Source organism: Petaurus breviceps, unplaced genomic scaffold (assembly GCF_028583685.1).
Source record: "Petaurus breviceps papuanus isolate PSGF00001 unplaced genomic scaffold, PetGlider_PUasm1.0 81, whole genome shotgun sequence".
In the NCBI taxonomy this organism is placed as follows: domain Eukaryota; kingdom Metazoa; phylum Chordata; class Mammalia; order Diprotodontia; family Petauridae; genus Petaurus; species Petaurus breviceps.
The window spans coordinates 9,234,033-9,259,958 of NW_027186546.1; the positions used below are offsets into that span (position 1 = coordinate 9,234,033).

The window sequence follows — 25,926 nt, forward strand, 5'->3', positions numbered from 1 at the left end:
TTAGTAGGATGAGCAGGGGTTACAAGAAGAAGAGAAGGAGGAGAGGAGGAGAAAAGAGAAAAGGAAAAAACAAAAAAAAAAAAAAAAAAAAAAAAAAAAGAAAGAGAGAGAGAGATCGGGAGAGAGAGAGAGAGAGAGAGAGAGAGAGAATCTGATCAAGCAGTTTCTGCTTCTCTCTCGGGTCACACACTTTCTGCTCCCCACTACCGAGGTTGGTACTGTATCTGCATTTCTTTTTTTTTTAAGTGTCTATTTTTCTACATGTGGAAGTATCTCATCTCTCCTTTCTTCTCTCCTCTCTTCGTTCGTCCTCTAGTGAAAGTTTCTGGATTTTTGAAGGCTCGAAAATTTACAATGCTGGGTTAGAGTTGCACAGACCAGGGCTCTTGGGATACAGCCTGAGGTAGATTTTTATCCCCTTGAGCCTTTAGGAAAAAAATAACCATCAACAAACCAAAAACTTTTTTTTTCTTCTGTAGCAGGAATCCACAGCAATTGGGGCGGGTGGGGGTGTTGCGTGTGTTAAAAGGAAAGAAAAACCATTGCTGGTAGTCTGCAGCTAAAGTCTTGGACGTTTTGCGTGTGTATCTGTGCCGAGTTCTGCAGGCTATAGACGCCTCTTGTTTTATGTATGTGCTCGTGTGTGTGCATGCTTGTGATCTGTCTGTATAGGAGGTGGTGCCAGTTCATAAAACTCAGGTGCTAAAGTACTTAAGTGCTCACCCAATTTTCCCCCCCTCTTTCCTTTACAGGTGACCCGAGGAGAGACTCATCTTGAAAGAGCTGAGGAAAATCCGTGGGGAATCTCATTTTTAAAAATTTAAATCATCATCATAAAAAAAATCCTTTCTTCCCTTTTCCTCCCATTTATTTGAAATTTATTATTTTTCCCTTTCTCCCTTCTTTGAAACAATTCTAAAAGACAAAAACCAATTCCCTCCTCTTCTTTCCCATTCTACCTCTTCCATACTACTTACGCGTGAAACAAGACAAAAAACCCCACCACCGACAACAGCAACTGGGAAAGAAAAAAAAGACCCAGCCCCTAAGCAAAAAGCAAACACCTCCAGAATTCTGAGCTGTCTTTCCGGGGAAGACCTCGCGCAAGAGCGTGATCCAGGAGATGGAGGTGACTACGGACCAATCCCGCTGGGTCAGTCACCATCACCCGGCAGTTCTGAATGGCCAGCATCCCGACACTCACCACCCGGGGCTCAGCCACTCTTACATGGACCCCTCACAGTACCCTCTGCCAGAGGAAGTGGATGTACTTTTTAACATCGACGGACAAGGCAACCACGTCCCACCTTACTACGGAAACTCTGTTAGGGCCACGGTACAGAGATATCCTCCGACTCATCATGGTGAGTACAGTTGATTTCTTTCTTATCTCTTTTCTTTACCTGGGCCCAAATTTCTAGACACTCCAGCCTAAGGCTCGATGAAGAGATAGTTTCACGTGAAGGAGGTATGGGGACGTTGGAGAAGTTGGGGAGAAGTATACGTAAAACTTGATTTCTTTTCCTCATTCCGGTTTGGAGATGGTAGTGGTTTCTGTTCCGAACAGAGATAGCAAAGATCATCTATTTTTTTTTTAACTGTTCATCTGAGTGATGTGAATAATAAAAAAAGGGCTACTGATTTGCTTTCTGATCCAAAGGTGTAGGCTTTGCAATGAGTGGTCCTTTGATCCAAAGGTGTAGGCTCTGCAATGAACACTCAGTCCGGGTTTAGGCAGCCCTCTCTCTACCTGGCCAGAGTTGCCTTTCTTCAGGCTGCGCTCCAGTTTGGGGAGCTTGGAGGCTCAGAGTAGAGAAGGGAGCAGGGTTTTAGGGGGACCACCTAGTCTGCTTTAGCTAAGCTGTGACACCCCCAACTGTGAATGCCTCTGTAGCCGAGGATCCTAGACAGCTTGTATTTCAAGCATTCGGGTGAGAACTGAAAGAGAGGGAACTACCTAAGAAAACTTTTTCTGGCTCTTTTATATTTTGGAAACTCTTTCTGAGTTGGGGCGACTGGTTCGTCCAAGGGTCTCTGCATTTGCAACTTCAGGCAAATTTTCAGCAATCCAAGATTTATTTATATATATGACTCCTCTGGCCTTTAAAGGGAAATATGGTCAGATCCCTGCAGTTTTCTGGCTTCCTTGGTGTTAGGAAAATGTAATTCAGACCTGTAGACTGGAAAGCAAGCAGGACATTTCATAGAAAGACTGGGTATTAATTTTAAGGATTCAAGGCTTCTTAGATTCCCGGCTCCACAGAATTTTCCTGTCCAGCTTTGCTTCAGAATTCCTGGGGATCGCTTTTACTCTCAATCTTTCTCTGAAGATATACCTTCCTAGCTCCCTCTTTAAGGCCTACTATTATTATTCCCTGAAGTCCCTTTAAAGATTAAGGACTTAATTTTTATTTTTTTAATTTAGGGGAAGATTCAAGTTGTTATATATTGTTTTCTCTTCCTCTGAGAAGTTTGGGATAGGGATGAAAATTTTTTAAAAAGCCAAACACCAACCTGGACATACTTTTCAAACAAAAACTCTGAGATTTTAAAACATAAAATGATCCTGTAAAAGAAAGAGAAGCAAAAAATGACTCAGGACAAAATATGGAGTTCCTATTCCAAGAATGGTTCCCCCCACCCAGATTCCCTCTATACATTGTTGACAGAGTTCCCCAGTAGCAGACTTCAGGGGTCTGCTGTTACCAGATTTAAAACAATTGTTTCTGCCAATGGGGCGCTCTTTGCCCTTACTCAGTGCATATCAGCAGTTAAGTGGAAATACAATCGATGCAGACTTAATGTTATTTACTATACTACTTCCTGGATAATAGTGAATCTTGACCCTTTATGTTCAAAGAACTCCCTTTCCACACCCCCTCCCCTTCCTCTCTCAGATTTTAGTTTCAGTATTGTTTTTAATGGTTAATAGAATAGTAAACATTAATGTGAATGCTGGATCATAGGATTAATCGGTGGTGTGGATCTGTAGGTACAATTCTAATGTGCACTTTTAGTGTGAGCTCAGCTATAACTAGCTCTGGTTTATGTGTATTAAAAATGAGATATGTGTTACCCCGAGGTCATCCTAGGTGATAAATACCTAATACATATTCCAAGTTACAATTCAACCTTTGTTTTGGGAGCCCATCTGGGGCTCATTTTATTTTCATCCATGACCTATCTTGGAAGGGGGAGCAAAGTAGAGAGAGGCTCCTGTCCCCAGCTTATAGCCTTGGACATTTTCTCTGACAGAGCATTCGAAAACTTTTCACAAAAGCCATCCAAGTCCTTTTGGAAGTAGCCAGGCTGCCATCAGTAAGTGTTGCATTCAGTTAGCCCGGAAATAACCTTCAAATTTCCCCTATCCTTTTTCCAAAACCAATTTTTTCCTTTCCTGTTTCTGCAGTTCTCAGCCAGGGGCTTCTATTTGGGGTAGAGGGGTGTGATCGTGCTGTTAAATGTTCTGTGAATACTTCCATTTTAAAATGAAAGGAAGGAAGAATGAGAAGGAAGGAAGGAAAAAAAAGGAAGGACAGAAGAAAGAAGGATTGTGAAGGAAAGAGAAGAGAGTTGGGGGACACTCAGGTGTCTTGACTGACTTGATGGTTTCCAGTCTTCAACCCCCATCAACCAAGGGATCTGAGTGGTAGAGGAGGAGTATTAAGGAATCTGGGGCTGGTGGAGAAGTCTATTGAAGAGAAATAAATCAAATTTTAGGGAAAAGATAGGCAGGGATGTGATTTAGAAAATAAACTGGGAGAAGTTAAGTAAAGTGTGGGATCCTGCCTACCCAGCAAACTCTAGGCCCAAATATCGACTAATCAAGATTGGGAAGCAGGGGGAAGGGTCTCTTTTACCTTCTCTAAAAGAGACTTTTGGGGCTAGGACTCATTCCCCAGGCTCCATTCAAAGAGTGGGAGGAAATCCCACCTTGCTTTCACACTTGTTAGCACAGATTCTCCGGCTCTTCTTTGTAGAGAGGTCGAGGAAGCTCCAGGGAACCCCTGTTGTGTTTGAGTCACCCACTGTATTGCAGCAGTGTGATTTCAATCCCACTTCTCTTTTTACTCCTTTCTTTCTTCATCTGTCCCCCCCACCCCATCCCCCTTCACTGCAGGGAGCCAAGTTTGCCGCCCTCCTCTTCTTCACGGATCCCTGCCCTGGCTGGACGGTGGCAAGGCCTTGGGGAGTCACCACAGTGCTTCGCCCTGGAACCTCAGTCCCTTTTCCAAGACTTCCATTCACCATGGCTCCCCGGGACCCCTCTCGGTCTACCCGCCGGCCTCATCTTCTTCACTGTCCGGCGGTCACTCTAGCCCGCACCTCTTCACCTTCCCACCCACCCCTCCTAAGGATGTTTCCCCGGATCCGTCCCTTTCCACACCAGGCTCAGCCGGTTCAGCTCGGCAGGATGAGAAGGAGTGCATTAAATACCAGGTGTCCCTTCCCGACACCATGAAGCTGGAGTCATCTCACTCCCGGGGCAGCATGGCTACACTTGGGGGAGCCTCCTCTTCTGCTCATCATCCCATCACCACTTATCCTCCCTACGTCCCCGAATATAGCTCTGGACTCTTCCCTCCCAGTAGCCTGCTGGGAGGATCACCCACAGGGTTCGGATGTAAGTCGAGGCCAAAAGCAAGATCCAGCACAGGTAGGATCTGTCTTCCTCTCTGCCGGACCCTTTTCTCTCCTCCATCCTGAGACCCAATCTTCCCATCTTTTCCCTTAGCTCAGGGAGGTGATTAGAGGGCTCACTACCTTGCATGGGAAAGACAGAAGTTTTTTTTCCCCTTTCCCAAGTATTACTGCTTTGATTCTCCCCATTCTTCCAAATCAGGGACTAGTTTGGAGGCATGTCCGATCTTACCCCTCTGGTCATTAGAATCTAAGGAAAAACAGATTCAGTGTAAGGCTCTTGCAATAAACTAGTGGATGGGGAAGGAAGAAAACCAAAACCGAAATAATACTTCTATTCTTCAAAAACCAGAATTTTTATATGCTGAAAATGACTTTGAATCACTTTACAAGAAAAAACGAAAGTCCAAGAGAAAAATCATTATCTAATATGAAAATCAAACCTCTCCAACGTAAAACGCAAATTACCCTGTAACCCCTGTTACTATCTGTTCAGAATTTGTTTCCCCCCTTCATGCCAGTTAAAAAAAAGGATAAGTTGAGGCAATGGCAGGAGAACCTTAGCTTTTTTTGGGGGGGGGTGGGGGAGGCAGAAGACCCTAATGAAAGTAATAAAATCTTAACATAGGAGAAAGAACTTTGCCTGGCAGGGCTCCCAGTGAGAGAAAAAACAGGGATGATCAGGGTAGCAAGGGGAAGACAATGCTGAATTTGAAATCAAAAGCCACATTTTATTAATCTCTTACTCTCTTCCTGTGCCTTTTCTCTCCTTGTCCTCTCAACCTAGTAAGAGGGACACGCTGTGGATTTGACATGCAAGCCATAGAGAACAGAAAAGAATATGGAAAGGTTTTTCAGGTGTGACTCTCTCACACATTTTCTCCTTCTCTTACACAAATCAAGTCTAATCCGGAAATAAAGCATATTTATTTTATTGGTGTAGCCACCTGATTGAACAAAAGCCAAAATTAGAAAAAGAAAAAATAAACAATTGAGCTGGGATTTTTGCCTCAGAGTAATAAAATAAAAGCCTCACCAATTTTGTCTCCCATCAGAGTAATTGGAGTCAGAGAAAGGAACTCTGGAGAAAGGATTTTTCAAATTGTTTGTGGGGTTTTTTTTTTTTGATGGATTTTGTGAATCGGGTGTTACTTGCCTTTGGATTCTGCTGGTTAAGGCTGGGTTCTTCTTCAGAACAGCCCAAATGTCTTGACTCTGCAACCTGAGTGGGTTGCAAAAAGAAAAAGTGAAATCCCGCTGCCTAGTGTGGGTGAGAAGAGCAGCCTCAAACCAGAGTTTCCAAGGCCCCTGGTGGTTTTTTTCCCCCTCCTGTGGAGGTAGGGGCTTGGGAGCCCAGGAACCATGAGATCAGTTTTCAGGGCTTTTTCCAGGGTGACATTTACTCCGACTGTCTGAGCAGGACTGTCTCTATTTAGTTGATATGTTTTAGCTAATCCAATTATTTTCAGACTGCTGCACGCGACAGTTGCATTGTTTATCCCGCGCCAGGAACTTTAATAGAGTCCGGATGCGGTTAGGCTGACAAAAAAACTCAGACCTGCATGTTCTGTACATGAAAGTAGATGAGAGGGAGAAAAAGGGAGGGAGGCTAGATGGAGGAGACAGACAAAAAGCAAGAGAAAGGAGGAGAGAGACAGGGACAGAGAGAGAACGAACTCAACCCAGCGGGTCCTAGAGCGACCTGTTGTGCTTTGAAATAAGGGCCCTTTGGGAGGTCAGGTTGTTGGAGGGGGAGCTTATTTGAGGGAATCTTAACTTGGGATACTAGAAATCCTGAGGGAGAGGAGCTGAGTTTGGGGGCTGATTTTTAACACCAGCAGCTTCCTGTATTTGGGGGTGTCCCCACTCTAGGAAGAAGGATAGATAAATGTAGATAGTCAATGCCTTAGCCTGCCTTGCTGGTGCTGGTGGTTGGAGAAAGGGGTTGGAGAGAGACCCATATTTCCCAAAAGCTCTCTTTTCCTTCCTGCTCTCCTCACCCTTGTTTTATTCCCCACCCCCACCCCATTTTTGTGCAGGCCTCTCTAAGGACTATCTGATTATCTAGAAAAGAAGGCTGTGGTTAACATAAACCAAAACTAGGAACACCTACTTTTTTTTTTTTGTATCCTGGTTCAATTTCAACCTGATTTTTTTTTTCTTCTTACTACCTTCACACTTCTCCCATTTCCAGTCACAAAACCCCGAAGTAGGACCCCTGGGCACCTGCATGTTAGGGGACAGTGTTGGAGAGAATGGTTGTTTCAAAGGACCCTTTGGTGGAAAAACTCTCCAAGGCAGGTGGGGAATTTGAGGGAAGGGGATTCACTTAGTTTTAGTGTTGTTGTTTTAAAAAAAAACACATCTTAACAAAGTCAATGCAGTTACTGAAGGAGGAGAAAAGAAAGAGAGGGGCTGCAGCATTTTGGAAGAACGGTTGAAGTTGTGGTTAGGGTGGCTATGACTTTTTTTTTTAAATGCCTGGGTATTTGTACTCAAATACACCTTTGGGGGGGAAAAGACTGAACTATTTTGTATGTGTCATTTTTATTCTCCCCCTCCCTGAGCTTAGCCCTTAGTTCTCTCAATCTCCAGTCTCACCCCCACTCCCAGTCCCATTCCCAGCCCTCTCTGATTTTGGTTCTATGGCCTCTGGGTCCCTCCAAGCAACCAAACCAAAAATCAACTGGTGTTTGAAACTGGCTGTTGAATGTCAAGAGGCCTCACAGCTCTGTGGTTCTGACACCTAAAGGGAGGTGTCATTGTAAGCTGTTCACCCAAAGCACAGGAAAAAAAAAAAAGAAACAGAGAAAGAGGAAAAAAAAAAGAAAAAGAAGGCCCAAGAGGGTCTCATTATCTATTAAAAAAAAAAGTTGGTAACTTGCAAGAAGCCACAGACTTGAAATAAGCAACAGCAACCAGAAAAACCCCAACAAACCCCATACCCTTAATGAATTGAGAATGAATTGCCCACTAGTGCCTAGACCCAGGCTTAATGTGGTACTACTGGAAGAAGTAACCAGCTGCCCCCCCCCCCCTTAACACTCAGCAGTTCCCCTTGAAAAGGAAGCTGTCATCCTTCCTCTCCCCAGAAAATAAAGTAAATCCGACAAAATATGTCTGCCCATTTGAAGTACCCATTCTGCTAGTAACCTCTTGCGTCTTCAAAGATCACTGATTCCTTTTGGGGCTGAGATGGGGGAGGGCTCAAACTTGGAGTCCTGAGGAGGTCAGGTCTTTTGCTTCCTATCACAGGACTAAAAATTAAGTGGGCCTTTTCAACTGTCATGTACTTGACGACCACCTTAATGAGTGAGTTGTGGAGAGATTGTCTGCAGAGACAGATACTAGTATCAAGTCACTTCTTCGCCTAGAGACTTTATGTTACAGGGAGGGACCTAAGAAAAAGCTCAGGGCTATGTTTTGGGTCACTATATTCCACCTCCTTCTATCCTTTCTTTTTTCTCTTTTTGTACACACCCATTTCCTCAATCCTTTTAGATTTAAGACCCAAAATAAAATGCCTATGAATACAACTCAATGCATCCTTTAGAAATCTTTGGATCTAACTCCCTAAGGGGAACCCCCCACCCCAGACTTATGGAGTATAGAATTTTATATCTAGAAAGAAACTTAGAGAAAGAGTCCTCAACAAATTCAACTACCTCCTGTGATCCAATCCCTCTTAAACAAGACAAACAAAAAAGCACAAAGACAAGCAAACAATAAAACAGTTAACAATAAAATCCTTTCAGGTTGATTAAAAATGAACTAGTGGTTTCTAGTTTTCTAGATGTTTGTCCCCTCCCCCATCAATTTGGAATTGGAATTGAAAGTGAATGAAATACAAATACCCACCGGACTATGTTGTTTCCAAAGAGCAGATGCCAAATCATCCTTTCTCGACTTTCAGGGATCCAGTTTTCCTAAATTTCCCTCTGGCTTTTACTTCACATTTTCCTAGTGACTTTTCCCCCTCCTCTTTGTTTATTTCTTGAAGCAAAATCTTTTGATCAGAGGTGGGGAGCCTGCAACTTAGAGACCACTTGTGGCCTTGTAGGTCCTTGGGTTCTGCCTTTTGACTAAGTTAAAGTTTTATAGAACAAATCCTTTTATTAAGGAGATTTGTTCTGTGAAGTTTGAATTCAGTCAAAAGGCAGAACTTGAGGACCTAGAGGGGCACATGTGGTCTTGAGGCCGAAGGTTCCCAACCCCTGCTTTTGACCCTCAGAGATTCTCCCTACTTTCTCCAATAATTCAAGTTTAATCATCTTGACCTTTGAAGACACTTAGGATCACTGATGATTAGACTCAATCCTATAAGGGAACTAGCTATCAGGGTCAGGTACCCAAAGGGAAAAAAACTCAAGGCAATGGTAAGAATAGGGTCAGAGAGGTCAACAAGAAGGGGTGAGAAAACTGGCAGCAAAATCCACCAGTGTCACCAAGAGAGCAAAGTGCTACAGTCACCCTAGTAAAAATAATTTAAAAGGTCATGTCGTGACTTAGCCAGAAAGAAATCTGGTCTACAAACTATCCTATTACACTCGTCTCCAAGTTTTTGTGTCTCTATTCGGCTCTCATTGGGACAACAATGAATACATGACTTTGCTTGGCTTAGTTTTCCACAAACAACAACAAAGAAGCCTTTGCCTGTTTAGCCTAAAATTAACCAATTACCCCTATCTATGGCCCTTCTTCCCCTTCAGTATTTTGTTCTAATAACAGTTCTCTTGATTTTTCATCTTCTTCCTTTTGGATTTCTCTCTCAGCACACCTTTCCACCTTAATTTTCTTTTTTTCTTCTTCATCAAAAATGTCTCTGTCACTCTTAATCAAAGTTTACTCTTTTCCTATCAGGCTTTGAGTTAGTTTAGTTGTTTATGAGTCCAGCTAAGTGACCAATGGAAACCTTAACACTGGAATATCTATCTCACTAGGGCTGGGATATTCTCTTAATTTACTGTCACCTGTCCAATGGAGTTTACAATTTAATTGGAATATGAATCCAAAGGCCTATTTAACTTCTCTCAGCTAGTCCTTCAATTGATCAATCAATAGATGAATCTATTACCTACTTATCTGTGCATCTATCTTTATATTTTTTCCTATCTAATATATGCTGTCTAATTAATATGTGTGAACATATACGATGATCTGAAAACAAGAAATGAAAATAGGTCACCCCATTTTCTCTTCCTTTTATTTTGAGACCTTGTAGCTAAGCTCTTATATTTTCCTTGGATTTAAAATTTTCTCAGAGAAATAGTTTAAGTTGAAATCTGCTTTCCTCTTATTTAAGACTCAGTCTTTCTAATCAGGTTCCCTTCCCTCTCCCCCGCCCCCAAAAGAGGCAAAGTTCTATTGCTAGTTAGCAACAGATGTAATTTTTGTTTGAAAAGTATTTATATGTGTGAGTGAAGCAGGAGTTATACAAGGAAGGAACAGATAATCGATATTTTCAACAAGAATTTGGGGGAAATTCCCTTCCAAAAAGGGGGAAAAAACCCTTTCCTTTTTCCACTTTTCCCTTTACAGCCTACACCCTCATTTACTCAGCCTTCATGTGTGTTTTCCATAAGTGACTTATGTGTGATCTTGTTTCCAGAAGGCAGGGAGTGTGTAAACTGTGGGGCGACCTCAACCCCTTTGTGGAGGAGAGATGGTACTGGTCACTACCTGTGTAATGCCTGTGGACTCTACCACAAAATGAATGGACAGAACCGACCCCTCATTAAGCCCAAGCGAAGGCTGGTAAGTTCTTGAGAAGCACTGATCCAATCACTAACCTTTTTATGTTTTTAATTTCCTCCCTTCAGGAAGAGGGAGGGTTTTTTTTTTTCAGGAAATTGGCAGGACAGCCCAAAATCATGTCAGATTGCTCAGGAGAGGGGTCCCTCCCCCTTTACTTCTCTTTCTCAATCCCCATATCTGAGTTATTAAGAATGTGCCTGCCAGGTTACTAAATCTTGGGTCTGTGCCTTATTAGGATGATTGCTTTTTACAAGACCAGAATGGGTGATTTTAAAATATACTAGAAGGTCAATATAAGACTTTCCCCCATAGGGAAGAATTCATTATAAGAACTTCTTCCAAAGGGGTTTAGTTACTGAAGGAATAGCAGGTAGTGCCAAGGCAAGAATCCTAAAAACAATACTTAATCATAGCCATCATGTAATATGAATTCAAAGTCTATATTTCTGTTAGTTGTATTGTAAATAATCAACCAGCCATTAAGCCCAAATAGTCTTTTCCTTCCTCTCTGGGATAAGGATTCCTCACTACAGAAATTCCTCTGGGAGAAATTTTATTAATTTACCCCTAATTTTCACAACCAGGAAAAAGAAAGAAATTTAGATGATTAATATTTTGGTTCATTTTCTATTTGATATACCATTAACTTGTGGTGGTAGTGTTTTTTTTTTTTTTAACTTCTTGCCTGTTAGGAGTACTCCAGAAAAAGTAGATCTATGCCAATATCCTTTCCACCCCTAATTAATAATATTGGTTTTCATTTCTATAATCTTTTTAGATTTATAAAATACTTTCCTATAAGGAGACAGGGAATCACATAGGTTAAGTAATTTGTTCATAATCACCATTTGTAAGTATTGGAATTGGGGCACATGACCCAGGAAATATCTAAGGGAAATTTATTTGTAGTCCTGAGTGTCTGTGTGGTGGTGGTGGTGGTGATGACATTCAATGGGTGCTGAAGACTCAAAGGGAGGAGGAGGAATTTTCCCCTTGCAGATCAATAGATGAATTAGCATCCACCAAAATCTAAGGAAAAAATGGCCTCTGTAGTGTTTTTTAAAAAAGAAGTAGTTGCACTTCCCATCAACCAACACCTTTCACATCCTCTCTAGAAGAAGGAAAAACTTTCTAGGGATGGAAGTGCTCATAAGGCTTTGATTTTTTGGCAAGTCATAGATCTCCATACTTTTTTCTCTTCTCTGTCAGTCTTCCCTTAAACTCTCTCAACCCCCCACATGCAGGTTTTTTTTTTTTTTCCTTTCTCTTATGTGCAAAGCTAACTTCCTAGGAAAAAGCTGCCGGATATCTGAGCACTGGAGATAACTCATAAACAGCAGCTCTGCTTCCCCAACCCAAACATTAAGATGTTTGAAAGGATCAGAACTAGAAGGATTTGAAAAAAACAGCTGGAGGTGTTAGTGTAAAATGAGGGTGATCACACCACAAAAGAATGTTCTGAATCACCCAAAACCTGGCCCTGGTTGAAAAAAAAAACCCTCTTGTCCTAAAATGTCTTAATACCCTTGAAGTGCAGAAAGTGAGAAAAAAAAGAAGAAAACAAGGTGTGTGTGTGTGCGTGCGCTTGTGCACGTGTGTAACTGTGTGTGTGTTCACATACTCCCATACCAGGGCTACCTGTAAATTTTAAGTCTTTCTCTGACTTATCATCTGTATAGATTGCAAGTTGGGAAGATTTTTTTTTTTTTTTTATCATTTTGCCTTGACTCAGCTTCCCCAAGAAAGCACTTGGAACTCTGAGTAATAATTGATTTTCATTTTAAAGTTCAGTTGCTATGAAAACTTTTTCATCTGTCATTGCTTTCTTAATCATCCTTTCTGGAGAAATTTATATCTTTATTTCCTTAGAAATGAAATACACTTGACACCTATTCAGACTTTGCTTATCCTGGAGTGACACTTTAACTGCTAGACCTATTGAACCTCTGTTTTCTTCTCTCTTCCTTTCCATATAGGCCTTTCTCCTATCTCTATAGTGTCCCTAACTTGCTATTCTCCCCATCCCAGATCATTTAAAATTTGGAGAATTATGCCCAAGCTTATAATACAGCACTTCTGAAAGATACATATCTACCATTAAATAAACTGATACAAGACACATAAGTAATCCCTTAAGGGAGAATCATATATATATTTTTTTCCTTTTCCTTAGTGCTACCAGGGTTTTCTGAATTTCTCACAACCAGAAAGTAGTTGAACTGCTTACAATATTAATGCAGTTTGCCTTCTGTTAATAGACTGAAGAGTTTGACTTTTAAAAGAGATTCTACATTATTTTGTGTAAAACAGAAGGCATTTTTGCAGTCTGTCATTATCCATATTAACCTTGGTCTGGGTTTGAAGTTTATTTTGTTTTATGTTTGTTTTTTGAGCTGGCATTATGCATTTGTAAAATGTAATATTTACATTCATATAATATATAATCAAACTATTTTGGTTCTTTTGAGCTAGCATTATATATTTATAAAATATAATATTTATAGCCATGTAATAATGATATAATGATCAAACTCTTGGATTTTTGAGGTGGCATTGTATATTTGTAAAATATATTTACATACATACAATAACCAAACTAAATGTAATAACCAAAGTCTTAGTTTTTTTTGAGCTAGCATTATATGCTTGTAAAATATAATATTTACATTCATATAATAATATGTAATAACCAAGCTTTGGGTCTGGAAAAGTAAGGGACCATAAATGTACTAATAACTTCTGGGAATTATTTTTAAAATAATCAAGGGAAGTTCATAATAATTATGAAAAATAATACTTTTTATTTGTTTAGTAACTTTCTTTTTAAGAGTGTATATGTGAAATGATTTCTTGGGTATTTCACTATTAATGCTTGGTCCCTCCCTTGCAAAATGACAGTTTAAAAGACTCCAAGGCATGTAGAATTAAGTCAGTGCTCTTGGGATATGGTGAACAGTCCATACAACTTGGCTAGCAAAGCATTACCAAAGTTTTTCCAAGATGATATTGTTTGAGACTCTTAATTTTTAGATTAGTATTGTCTAGGGAGCACTCACATTTCTAAAAATTGTGTCTTTGGTATTTGGGAATCAAGAAATCAGGTGTTCATGTACAGGACAATTTAGTGACTTTGAAAGGAAGAGCAACATTATCATTAAGTCAAAATAGCTACTGATCGGGTTTTTTTTTTGCAATTTCATGTGTTCGTCTAACTTTTCTCTTGATGTAATATTGAACAGAACCAATCTAGCTTCACTTTCTGGTTGTTTTTCCTGGAACACAATCCATTTGATTAACTGCGAAGGACCATGCCTTTTTTTTGGGGGGGGGGGGAGGGAAACCTTAGGGGAGATGGAGGTCTGAATATAGTAGATTTTTTCAAGTATCCTTCCCCTCCCCCACAACTTATTTTAAAGCTGGAGAAAGTGATGACAATTTTAAAGAAATAAAATTTCTTTTCCCCAGACAGAAAATGGTCCCTTTCCAATACTACTAAGGAGTTAGAAATGAAAAATAAAATTGTTAAATAGTTTTAGGAACTTAAAAAATGGTTGAAATAAGAATCTTTTCGTTGTTCAGTCATTTTTTTCAGCCATGTCTGACACTTCATGACCCCATTTGGGGTTTTCTTGGCAAGATAGCAGAGAGGTTTGCCATTTCCTTCTCCAGTTAATTTTACTGATGAAGAAACTGAGGCAAACAGGGTTAAGTGACTTGGCCCCTGGGACACACAGCTAGCAAGTGTCTAAGGCCAGAGTTTTCCTGATCCTACTCTATCCTTTTAAAGGGAAATAAATGTAATGGCATAACGAGGGAATCCAGGGAAGGGAACAAACATTGATTAAATTCCTACTATGTGCCAGGCACTGTGCTATATGTATTACAAATATCTCTTTTGATACAGACAAATAGATAGCATGGGCATTGCCTCTGATATTGTACTCACTATTCTCTATGGGATGGCTCAATTGATTTACTAAATGTATTGGCAGACCTGGGCATAAATCAAAGTATTTGGGCATGGGGGTAGGGGTAGGGAGGAAGGAGAAAAGGGAAGAAATGTGGGAAGAAGAGGAGGAAGAGGAAAGAATCAGGTTATTTGGCTGAAGAAGACCTAATGTTTTTATTGAGTAACAAATTTCCTTGATTTTAGTTAGTGTCATTGACTTGAAAAAAAATCGAAGGATGAAGAGTGTTGTTTGTCATTCATGGGTAGCAAGGAGGACAGTTTGAAGGTGTAGGCTGCATAAGATACCACTTTCAACAGTGGGCTCAAAGTATTAGGAAGTCTTATCGACAAGTAGCTGAAGGATGCCTGACTCCGTGTTTCCTGAGTCACAGAAAACATGCTACTTTCATTCAGATATATCGATACCCATATACTACTTGCCTTTTATTTTTGTTTGTTTGTTTTTGGGTTTTTTTAAACTGTCTTTTTGGTTGCCTGGGCTTTTTTACATTACTATTGCTTTATTTTACATAGCTCAAGCTGGATAGAATTGTGACTTCAGTTTTCCCTCACTGTTCTTGTGCCCATTTGCTTAGTAGCACTTCTTTATATTCATGTTAACTGGAAACTTTGCTGTGGAAGCAGTTCTATAGGCCAGGACCCAAGAAATGGGACTACTAGCCTGGGGGATGTGAAACTTCATGCTGTGACCTGTAGGCCCCTGAAGAGTTATTTCCTAGTGAGTTCTGAGGGTGTCCAGAGGACAGTGGATATCTTCCAAGCACCAAGGATAGCTTTTTATATCCTTGTTAAGGTTACCCCTCCCCCCCATCCCACCCACTTACCTCAGACCAAATATGAGGTTAAAGTCAAAATAGTCAGAGCCATGTCCTCTAATGTGTATGAATTAGCTCTGCTTAGGTTTGTCTAAGCCGATTTTGGGGATCTTCATCACTTTCATGTGGGCCACTTGCTAGTTTTGATTTCAATGACGATTTCTTCTTCTTTTTTTTAATGCCTTAACGTATTTTACCTTCTTCCCTCTCCTTCCTCCCACTCCCTCCACCCCCAGTCTGCAGCCAGAAGAGCAGGTACGTCCTGTGCAAACTGTCAGACCACCACTACTACTCTGTGGAGGAGAAATGCCAATGGAGATCCCGTGTGCAACGCCTGTGGGCTCTACTATAAGCTGCACAATGTAAGTGGAAATGTAGCCTCAAAGAGCCTAGTGGGCAGCAGTGACTCTATGTTCTAAGCTTTTCCATTTCCTTTCTGACTTCCCTGTTAATGGAACCGACTCTATTTGGGTAAGGGTATTGGCCCCAGATCACTTCTGTTTAGTCATAATTAATGTTCAGAGAAGGGTAGCCACTGGTTAATGATTTTTGAGGAGGCCACAGTAACTCATGAATACCATCCACGAGGGGGAGGAGGGGCCATGAGCTTCAGCAGTGGGGGTTCGCATGTGAATGACATAATAGATATTTCAAATCTTAAAAGATATAATGAATGCAGCAGAACCCACTTTGGAGCATTCCTGTTTTTGGTAATGAAAAAAAAAAGGACCTTGCATCAGTAACAATATAGTTTATCCATGTAAAGGCCAAGTTAGGAGAAGTTTAGACACACAGAACAACATTATCCACTTAACCTGCTTTGGAAAACACAACATGCAGTGTCACAATGTGATATGCTAAGTGTGCCTGGTCTGGTTTTTCAAGAAAAAAAATATTCTCCTTGGAAAACAAAAAAGAAGCCAGCAATTATATTTTTGATGTTTCCTTATTTTTCCTTTTTTTTTTTTCTGCAAAGCCGAAGAGGAAAAAGAGAAATAGAATTATAATGCATGGGTTTCGATTCCTGAAACCAAGAGGAAAGATTCTATGACTGAGGAGTGAAGGGGGCAGGCAGTGGGTCAGAGGTAGTGGTGGGGAGGTGTTGGTAAAAGATGTGGCTAACCCTGTGCTTTGAATTTTAAATGGGCTCCTTCTATAAGACGTGAAATGAGATGTCTCAGAAATTTCATCTGATGTCTTTGTCCTGACTAGCTAGCACATGCATAGAAACCCTGAGGAAAGCAGCAATGTGCAAATACCTATGCCCAGCAAAACAAAGACTCAGTGCTTTGTCTTATATCTTATCAACAGAACAATCATTACTGATGATATTAATAATAATCACAATTCCCACTTTTATTTGTCTCCCTGGGGTTGGCTGCTATGGGCTCTTCCTATATTTGTCATTGCCTCCCCCACCCTCCTTTTTAAAATCTCTATCATTTTTTCTCAGGCCAGGACACTCACCTTAGTGCCATGTATCTATAGACCCCAAAGTAAACCTCTTTAAAAAGAAACTTTGGGGTAAAGAGCCACAATTTTATCCCTCTCTCATTTCTCTCCCTCAAGATTCTTGGCCATTCTGACATTGGCAAAGTCCAGTGGGAAGGGGAAAAAAGCATAAGTTTTTTTTTTTTTTTAATTGCCCAAGGGCTCTTCTGGCAACATTTCCACCTCAACAAAGAATACCTGGGATTTGGAGAGGAAGCTCCTTCTTGTTAGCTTTTTTAAGCAGAAATTCTTGGGTCCTGCTGGCATTGCTTAGGGATGACTAAAGCACCCCAGCCTTTATGGGCCTTCCCTCTGCTGACTGGGTACACTAGAAATGCTCTCCCTTTGGGAAGAAATCTCCTGAATTTTCAGTCTCCCTTTGTAAAATCTGCCATTTTTGCCCTTGTTATGGTTCTCGTTTGCTCTCAAGTGTGAATGGCTGCTTATTTTTAAGTAATCTAGAAGAAGCCCCATTTTGTACTTAAGGGGAATTCTGTGGCCTACTGGATGGAGGGAGAGCTAAAGGTGTGTGATTAATTGCTGGGAGGTTCAGAGTATGTAGATTTATTGCTTTCTTTATCATTGACACCACTGATAAGAGCTCCCTCCTTCAGGGGATGGCAGAGCTGGGGTATGCATTTATGTTGGTGATTTACTTGGAATAAAGAGAGAAAGGGGAAAAGGAAGAGAGGCAAAGGTAGGACTAGTAGTGGCTTTAAGAAGAAATATAGGCCTCTGCGGGTGAGGTAGGTGTCCTTGAATATAGCTTTGGAGATAATCTCTACCCTCCCAGTTCTCCAAATTCCATGAGAAGTTGTTTCACAATTTACCAGTGGACCAATGCCTGCCTAATAGAAGCAAGGAGATGGAGACCAAGACACACAGAATATTTTGTGAGGAATGCTAGGCCCATTCCTTTGGTATTTGCCCAGGGCAGCATTTCCTAAACTGATTTGTCTGTGAGACAATTTTGGGCTTGAAATAAATTGATGAAACCCTTAAATGCTGTTCTTCGGAATCTGGGGCTATAAAATGCCCCCTGGATAAAAAAGAACCTGGAAAATTTTTAAGCAAAGGGGGGGGGAATTAATTCCTTTCACATTGAAAAATTCTAAGCATAGTGTTTTGTTGACAAATATGATTTCGTACTTAATGTTGCATATGGGAAAGGATCAATAAAATAAAAATTTTCTCTTGCAACTTCTGTTCAGTTTCATGGAATTCCATTGGGGAAATACTGCCTCAGTGGTAGGGCTTTAGTACTAGGAGGCCCATTTGATGGGTTGATGATGTCATCCTGGGGCCTCTTGGCACCTGTGGGTACAGTAAGAGTGAGTTTTCAGGTTTCTCCTTATTCAGAGAGCAAAAATATGTCTCTGGGTATGTGTACTCACACTTTCATTCTGCCATATATGAGTTAAGAGAAAAATCTGACAAAAACAATCGTCAAATTTGAATTGACACTCCTCCCCAAATCAGGTGGCCAGGGTATTGGCTTTAAGAGGGGCACTTCTGTCTGTCTGTCCGTCTCACTCACACACACACACACACACACACACACACACACACGAAGTAGGTTTTGTTTTGCTCTTATTCTCCATTTGACTCAAAGATGTCACTTGTCAGTTGCTATACGATATGGCTACCTACCGATTTGGATTCAGAGCCCTAGAAGGCTCTTGTCTGTAGTTAGTGGGATTGGGACAAATAGGAGACATATGGGAAAATCATCTGCTTCCTTTTTTTTTAAAGTTATTTAATTTTTTTCAAAGATAGCTTGGAAAAGTGGGAAAGTTAGAAGTTAGATTTGTGTTCCAGTTCTGGCTCTCCCACTGGGTAATACAATCTTGGGCAAATCACTAAACTCTTCAGACTTGATAGGAAGCTTGGATTTGGTCTTTTCTCCCAAATCTGATATTTCATATATGTAGATCTGTTTCTTTCCTATATGGATCACAGTGTCAAGAATTATTTTAACTACACAATTTTCAATGGATTAAAGTAACTTTATTGTAGAATGAATGTAAGAATCATAGGGTCATAGATTTAGAACTAAGGGACCTTACAGGCTATCTAGCCTAATCCCTCATTTTATAGATGAGGAAACAGAATCAAAGAGGTTGTGACTTGCCCAGGGTCCACAAAAGTAACATGTAGCAGTAGTAGTGGTAGTAGTAGTAGTAGTAGTAGTAGTAGTAGTAGTAGTAGTAGTAGTAATAGTACTAGGCAACCTTAAAATAGTGCTTTTAGATTTGAAAAAAAAAGCTGGCCATTTCTGACAGTCCTCAAGGAACTCCTCTCTTCATTCCACTGCATTCTTAACAAAAGAACCCTCTTAGTGGTGAAAGTTTAGCCACTGTGGAGTTTATGACCAAGAAAAACCTTCTCACTTTGTGTAGTGATAATAAGAATCATATTGAGATAATTGTTGGTATGTGAGTTTTGTTTGCTTAGCAATTGGAGGAAATAATTAGTTCTCATTTTCATGGTCTTGGCATTTCTCCTGCCCATCTAGATATCTTCGTAGATGCAACGAGTTTCTTTCTAGTTATCTAGGTGTTCAGCTATCTGCATATCTATATCACAGGATCAAGGTGATGTTGTAGTTAGTTATCTGGGTTTGTGTTATCTGGGGATCTTGATATTGTACTTAGATTCTGGCTATGTACTGTTACCTGTATATCAAGATATCAGCATATGGAGCCATGCCTTTGTAGGTCTTACTCTATGGGTATAATTGTACATCCAGATTCTTACCTAGCCAGAGATGGTAGAAGGGGTAAGAGGGAGCTGTTCTCTCTCTCTGTAGGCCTCAGGGTTGACCTTGATATGAAAGCTGATGAAGAAAGTGCTGAGATTTAATTTTGGGAGTGGCCTTTTTGTTTATTTATGCTGCTGAAACTCTCCTAGCCCTCCCAATGCAATGAGGAAATGAGCCTTATGTCCTCACCCTCAGAGATTATGCCTGGGCTTTATGGATACCTCCAGATTCCTGTCCCTCTGTCACATCTTAGCTCAGGGCTCCTCTTCGGCATTTTTGTGCTTGCTGCTACCAGCTGACATAGTACTAGCTCTAGGAACTTGTTTGGTATTTAGCTGTTATTTTCCTCAGTGTCCATTTTTTAGTTTTATAAGCAGCTGGGTATATCCTTAAGCTCTGGAAGATATCATCCCTTCTCACACAGGAAACAGGGTTGGAAAGGGCTGTTTCTGCCCCAAGGTACATTAGGCAGATCGAGCAGGTTCTTGGGATACCAGAGTTTCCCACAGCTTCAGGGTCAGACCCTGGCATTAACTTTTACTCCTCTTCGCTTCCTTTTTCTTGGAAATAATGCCAAATGGATAGAACCACAGATTTTAAGTGACTTGCCCGAGTTCAGGCCCTACAGGGTAACAGATACATGCCTGAGCATTTGTATTCATCTGACCTTGACCAGGTGGGGGAAATATTAGTCACACAATTATATGTCTCCAGTGGTACTACCCTCCCTCATCACCCCAGGTAAATCGATTTTAAAGAAGAAATGGGATGGGTTCAGAAGAAAGAAATTATAGTCTCCGAAGCTAAAATGTAGTGTGATTCTCAGAGCGGGGTCATGTAGGAACAGTAACTGAGATTTATCTTGCTTTGCTCTGGACTTTCAACATCTGTCCATGCTTGACCTTTCATCCCTAGGCTGAGATTATTTCAGTATCTGGCAAAGTGCCATTTGAAGCATTTATTATTTACTGATAGATTGATTGATTGCTGACTGATTATTGGGATAGGCAGATCCTTGCCCTAAACCAAGATACAACAGAGTCAAATTAAGAGCTCATAAGGGTTTTAGATTTGGTAGAGAGTACGAGGGAAGCAATTCCCTCCTGAAAGAGCTTTGGAGCTGAAAACAGCCTGTAATGAGGAAAATATATATATTCCAAAGGAACATTTTAGTGCAAGACTCATCCTAAAAAGATCAGGACCAAACCCAAAATTTCTTGAATGGTTTGATATCACAGTTTCCAAGGCAGATACTCTTTCTTGATCAGTGCTTGCCTGGGCCAGATCAGAGAGAGTGAGATTGGACTTATCTTTTGAAGTCATAAATTATATTTCTGTTTTGATCAACATGCAAGCAAAATGGCATTAGGTGAAATGTCTGAAAGAAGAATTAAGGAAAAAAATAACTTCTGTAGAAATGAAGTCATCCTGATTGGGTCCCAAAAATGTCTTTTGGAATGATAGAGTTCCCTGAAGAAATTTCTCTGAGATAATACTAACAAAACTGACTGATAAACTGTATAGTAATTTTTAATTCTTGATCCCTGAAAACGGGAAGCAAATCCTATAACCCAAAAAGTTTCCATTTGAAAGAGTCTTGGCTTCCAGGGAGAGGGTGAGAGGTGGGAAGGAAGGCGGGAAGAGATCTACCCGCATGACCCACTCTGATGGTGGTGGTATGATGATGTATGAGAACCTTTGAAGCCATCATGAAAGCAAAAAAATATATATAATTAATCTTTGTTTAGATTAACAGACCCCTGACTATGAAGAAGGAAGGCATCCAGACCAGAAACCGAAAAATGTCTAGCAAATCCAAAAAATGCAAAAAGGTTCACGACAGCCTGGAGGACTTCCCCAAGAGCAGCTCATTTAATCCGGCCGCCCTCTCCAGACACATGACTTCTCTCAGTCATATTTCACCTTTTAGCCATTCCAGTCACATTCTGACTACTCCAACACCGATGCATCCACCATCCAGCCTCTCTTTCGGACCTCACCATCCTTCCAGCATGGTCACTGCCATGGGTTAGACTTCCCTGTTCGATGCTTAAAGGTCTCAAAGTGAGATTTCCCCCCCTCCCCTTTATACTTGCATTTTTGCAGGAGCAGTATCATGAAGCCTAAAAATGATGGAAATATGTTATTTGAAGGCAGAAAGAAAAGTGATGTTTGCCACTTTTTAAAAGGAGCTCACTGTGGTGTCTATGTTCTCAACCACTGAATCTGGATCCCATTTGTGAATAAGCCATTCAGACTCATATTCCCTATTTAACAGGGTCTCTAGTGCTGTGAAAAAAAATGCTGAACATTGCATATAACTTATATTGTAAGAAATACTGTACATTTGAGGAAGACTTTATTGCATCTGGGTAGCTCTAAGAAGGGCATGAAGGACACCAAGAAATTTAAAGAATATGGGGAGAAAAAAAGTGCGGAAGTAAGAAGAAACTAGGTCTAATACCCACATGGACAAGATGCCAGTTGTGTTTCCTTTCACTGGCCACAGTTGTTTGATAACATTTAAAAAAAAAAAAAGAAGGAAAAAAAAGTCATAGGCAGATCATTCATTCAAGGCTGTGGGCCTGTGCATAGGAGGAAACACAATCAATTCCAGGCAATCAGTGTTAACATTCCGATATTGCCACTGAGGGTTTTCAGATAGCCATTCTCCAGACCTATATGCATTGTGAACAAGTCCCTGTAATTGTTGTTTGTATGTATAATTCAAAGTACCAAAATAAGAAAAGATGTAGATTTATTTCATCCTATTATACAGACTGAATTGTATAAATTTATTTACTGCTAGTGTTAAGAACTGCTTTTTTTGTTTTAATATTTTTTTCTCTATATATTTTTTGTTTGAATAAACTAGATTACATTCAGTTGACCTAAGGTGGTTGTGCTCTAGAGGGTTTATTTTCCATTTTTTTTTTTGTTGATATTTATTAAATAGCTTCTACGGGTACAGCGGCATCTGTCTTTTCACTCACTCTTCTTGCGGCCTGTGCTAATGCAGGTAGCAATGTATGAGCTACCAACATGCATGTTAGCAATCGAGGCCTTCACTGGCCCAAGTCCTTCTGAGAGCAGTAGCCTGGCTGATTTATTAGGCCCCTTTGTGTTCTGTGCTAGTTGTCACTGCCTTAATACAGTCTGTTGGGGAAAAAAAAAGCTGCAACATTTAAAAAAACCACAAGATAACATGTCATCAAAGCGATGGCCAAGCTCTCATAGAATGTGGTAGTTGTAGCCTATTTAAATATATGAAGCTTTTTGAAAAAAGTCATGTAAGTCGTATCCACAAGGAGGTAATTTTAACCCTCACATTGATGATCTATTCCTATGGGGAATTGTTTGGGTGTTTGTGGGGGTCTGAGTTTGTCCCAGAAGAGTTTATTTTTGTGGTTGAGGCAACTGTCATGGCTATCATACCCACCAAGCTTGAGTTCCCTTGACTTGCCTTTTTTTTTTTTTAATCCCTGTGGGACCTGGGTAGGCAAAGTTCCCACAGGAGAAAATGGGACCTTTCCCTGCCTGAAACCCACAGTATGAGACTGCTGCAGATGGATTCCTTGTGGTAATGTTCAACATGTAAATGAACTGGGCTGGTTCTTGGGTTTCATTTCTGTTTTGTTTTTCTACTGTTGAATGGAATAACACCGCAGTGAAGGATTTATTGGAATGTTTGCGAGACATGAAATAAGCATTTTGTAACGCTGTATATTTCCCTTTTACTCTGTTGACAGAATGTGTAACTATGGTGCACATTGAAAAATCTATGTTAATCACCTCTCTGCTTTCTTAAATATTTTAAACCTAAAACTCAATGTTGAAATAAAGGAGTAGAGAATTGCTGAGATGCAAAAGGAGTTCTTACTGGCTCCTAATTAACCATCGACAATGTTGTTTTCAATTACTTTAAAAGCACCAAAGGAATACTCTCACCTTTTGCCATATTAAACTTGGTGAATTTTGTCATAGTCACGATGTCTCAGGACTTGCCACCTCTTTTCTTCACGAGTAGATTTGAGTAAATGCCCTTTCACCTTGAGAACAGGGAGTTCAAATTCTTTACATTCTTTGAAAAAAAAATAACCCAACACAGCAACACCCCAACAACTTTGAGTCTTAAATAATGTAGCTGTATTGACACATTTGACCATATTCCTTCCTCAGAAATGTCATTTCATCATCCTGTATATTGTGTTAACATACTAAGGTGTTTCTAGATGATGCAAAGGGTTTTTTTTTTTTTAAAAAATAAATATATAAAGTTCATGGTGACGACGAGTCAGTTTATTCTTTAGAATATTATCTTTCATTTTCAGTTTTTCTGTTTTTGATAAAGCACCTCAGAGAGCAATACTAGAGAGGGGTTTAATCTAGAAAAAAGCCAGACTAAGTGCTGTTGACCAATGTATTGCTACAATGTTTCTGAGTAAACTGTATCCCTAATTAATTTTCTGTCTGTCTTGTCTCATTTTTGAAATATCGGTTACATTAGTTCCCATTCAGGGGAAATACCTGAGAAGCAAAAAGTGTAACTGGGGATGGATTGTTTCTTATTTATTTTTTTTCTTTGAAAGCCCAAACCATAGGAAAAAACACATGGGTGAATTACTGTATAGTATTAAGATTTCTGAAGTCTGCCAATAATGAATTCATATATTCAGGATTTTGACTTTAGCTTATATTTCTCGGATGACCCCTCACACACATTTTTATAGCTGAATAAAAAATGGAGAAATCAATAGACCTTGGGTCTTATTGGCACTCTGAATTTTTAAAAATGGTTTTAAGCATTTGGATAAAGTTCATATTCCACCTTCAGAAAAGTAGCTAGCAGTTGGATAAACGTGATGGGAGGAAGTAGGAATTCCCAGAACCTACATCCCCAAATCAATCAACCTCTTGGAAAAGTTCCGGAAGTTTTGGATTGGTTCCAGTTTAACTTGCTTCTCACTCTTAGCCTTCATTTTGGCCTGTCTTTCCCGAGCCTGAAACTGAGAACAAGGAATGCTTTTTAATATCTTGAGGCTTGACAGACCAGAAGGTTTGTGGTGAAACACCTGATTTCTGACACTCCGTGAGCAAAACTGTGTTTTCCCCACATCACTGAAATGTCTTTAAAAAGGATTACTTTCAAGATAACAATATTTTACATTGATATCATTTCAGAGCTTTCCAAGTCACATATATTATCTCATTTGATCCTTAAAACAGCCCTTTGAGCTAGGTGCTAATTTTATCCCTATTTTACAGAGAAGTAAAATGAAGTTAGAGAGGATAAGTGACTTGCCCAGGGACCTGGAGCTAGTAATTAATTGTCTGAGGGGAGATTCGAACCCATATCATCCTTACTCCAAGTCTCCTTCTACCACTACACTGTGCTATTTCTCTAAGAAACAAAGATATCACCCTAAGTCCTTCATCCTGCCCATCTTCCATAAAAACAAACAAAAATAAGCAAGAAACCAAATTTAATTACTGGGTTTTGTTTTGGGTGGATCTTAGACCTTCTTATTTAGTCATTTCCCCCAAATATTTCTCCCACAATTTCATTGCTATGAAAGAATAATAAAAAGGTTTTATATATTAGGAGACCCGGGGTATGGTGGGGTGTAATAGTAATGGAATTTAAAGATCCCCCTGTATTGGCTTGGTTTTTGGATTGATTGTGTTAAAACCCAGAGCTTGTGAATCCCACTTGTGGGATGGACTTGTTGATGTGAAAAGAGAGGGCTGAAGTGGGAGGAGCTGGTGACATAAATTTAGAGAGACACAAGCAAAGAGAGAGGAAGAAGAACTTTTTGGAAGCAGCATCTTGGAGGCAGAGAGAGACAGAGAGTATTGCTGAGGGCCAGTTTGAATTGCCCAGGACTTTTGAGAGCTACCAAGGACTGAGGAGACATGGCTGTTATGCTGGTGCTTTGTCTGTCTGTTTTGATGTTGTTTTGCCAGATTTGCCCACTGGCGAAAGACAGTCTTGTTGTTGCAGAGGTCCTGCAGGGAACCTTGCTGTTGGTTCAGAGCTCCTGAGACTGTTCTGCAGACAGAGAGTGAATTCTGTCCACTGGTGAAGGACAGTGCTGTTGTTGCAGAGGTCCTGGAACCTTGCTGTTGGTTCAGAAGCCCTGAAGAAGGATTTTCTTGTTGTATGTTTACAGAAATCCTGGAAGAGGGTTTTGCTAATGTTTTGAGGGGTCCTAGGACTGTTCTGCAGACAGAGAATGAACTAATGAAGACACTGGCAATGTATCTTGTGGCCTTGCTAAGCTTTGTCTCCCCAGGAACAAAGATGGCTGAGAACTTGCCTCGGGTCAAGATGAAGAAAAGACCTCTCTTTGGGTATTAAATGCTGTGCTTAAGCTTGCTGTAACTCTGAGGTAGATTCAATTGTGATCCAAGGGTGGGGAACTTTTGACTTTTTTGTGCTCTGTGATTGAACAAATTAATGTACTTTATTTATGATTGGAAACTAATCTCCATTT

At 40.3% G+C, this 25,926-nt stretch overlaps 1 protein-coding gene across 3 annotated transcripts in view; it reads left to right on the plus strand.

The window, feature by feature from the left end:
• Positions 1-23,894, plus strand: part of LOC138176141 (trans-acting T-cell-specific transcription factor GATA-3) — a 48,940-nt gene extending 25,046 nt beyond the window's left edge. Inside the window, exons 2-7 of one of the 3 annotated variants that reach the window (XM_069106911.1) lie at positions 49-211; positions 753-1,364; positions 4,121-4,657; positions 10,250-10,395; positions 15,417-15,542; positions 21,181-23,894. In XM_069106911.1, the coding sequence (XP_068963012.1) occupies positions 1,124-1,364; positions 4,121-4,657; positions 10,250-10,395; positions 15,417-15,542; positions 21,181-21,465 (1,335 nt within the window). In that variant the 5' untranslated portion in view covers positions 49-211; positions 753-1,123 and the 3' untranslated portion in view covers positions 21,466-23,894. The remainder of the gene's footprint in view (positions 1-48; positions 212-752; positions 1,365-4,120; positions 4,658-10,249; positions 10,396-15,416; positions 15,543-21,180) is intronic. The other 2 variants (XM_069106914.1, XM_069106913.1) reach the window with 2 other exon arrangements.
• Positions 23,895-25,926: the final 2,032 nt, after the last annotated feature.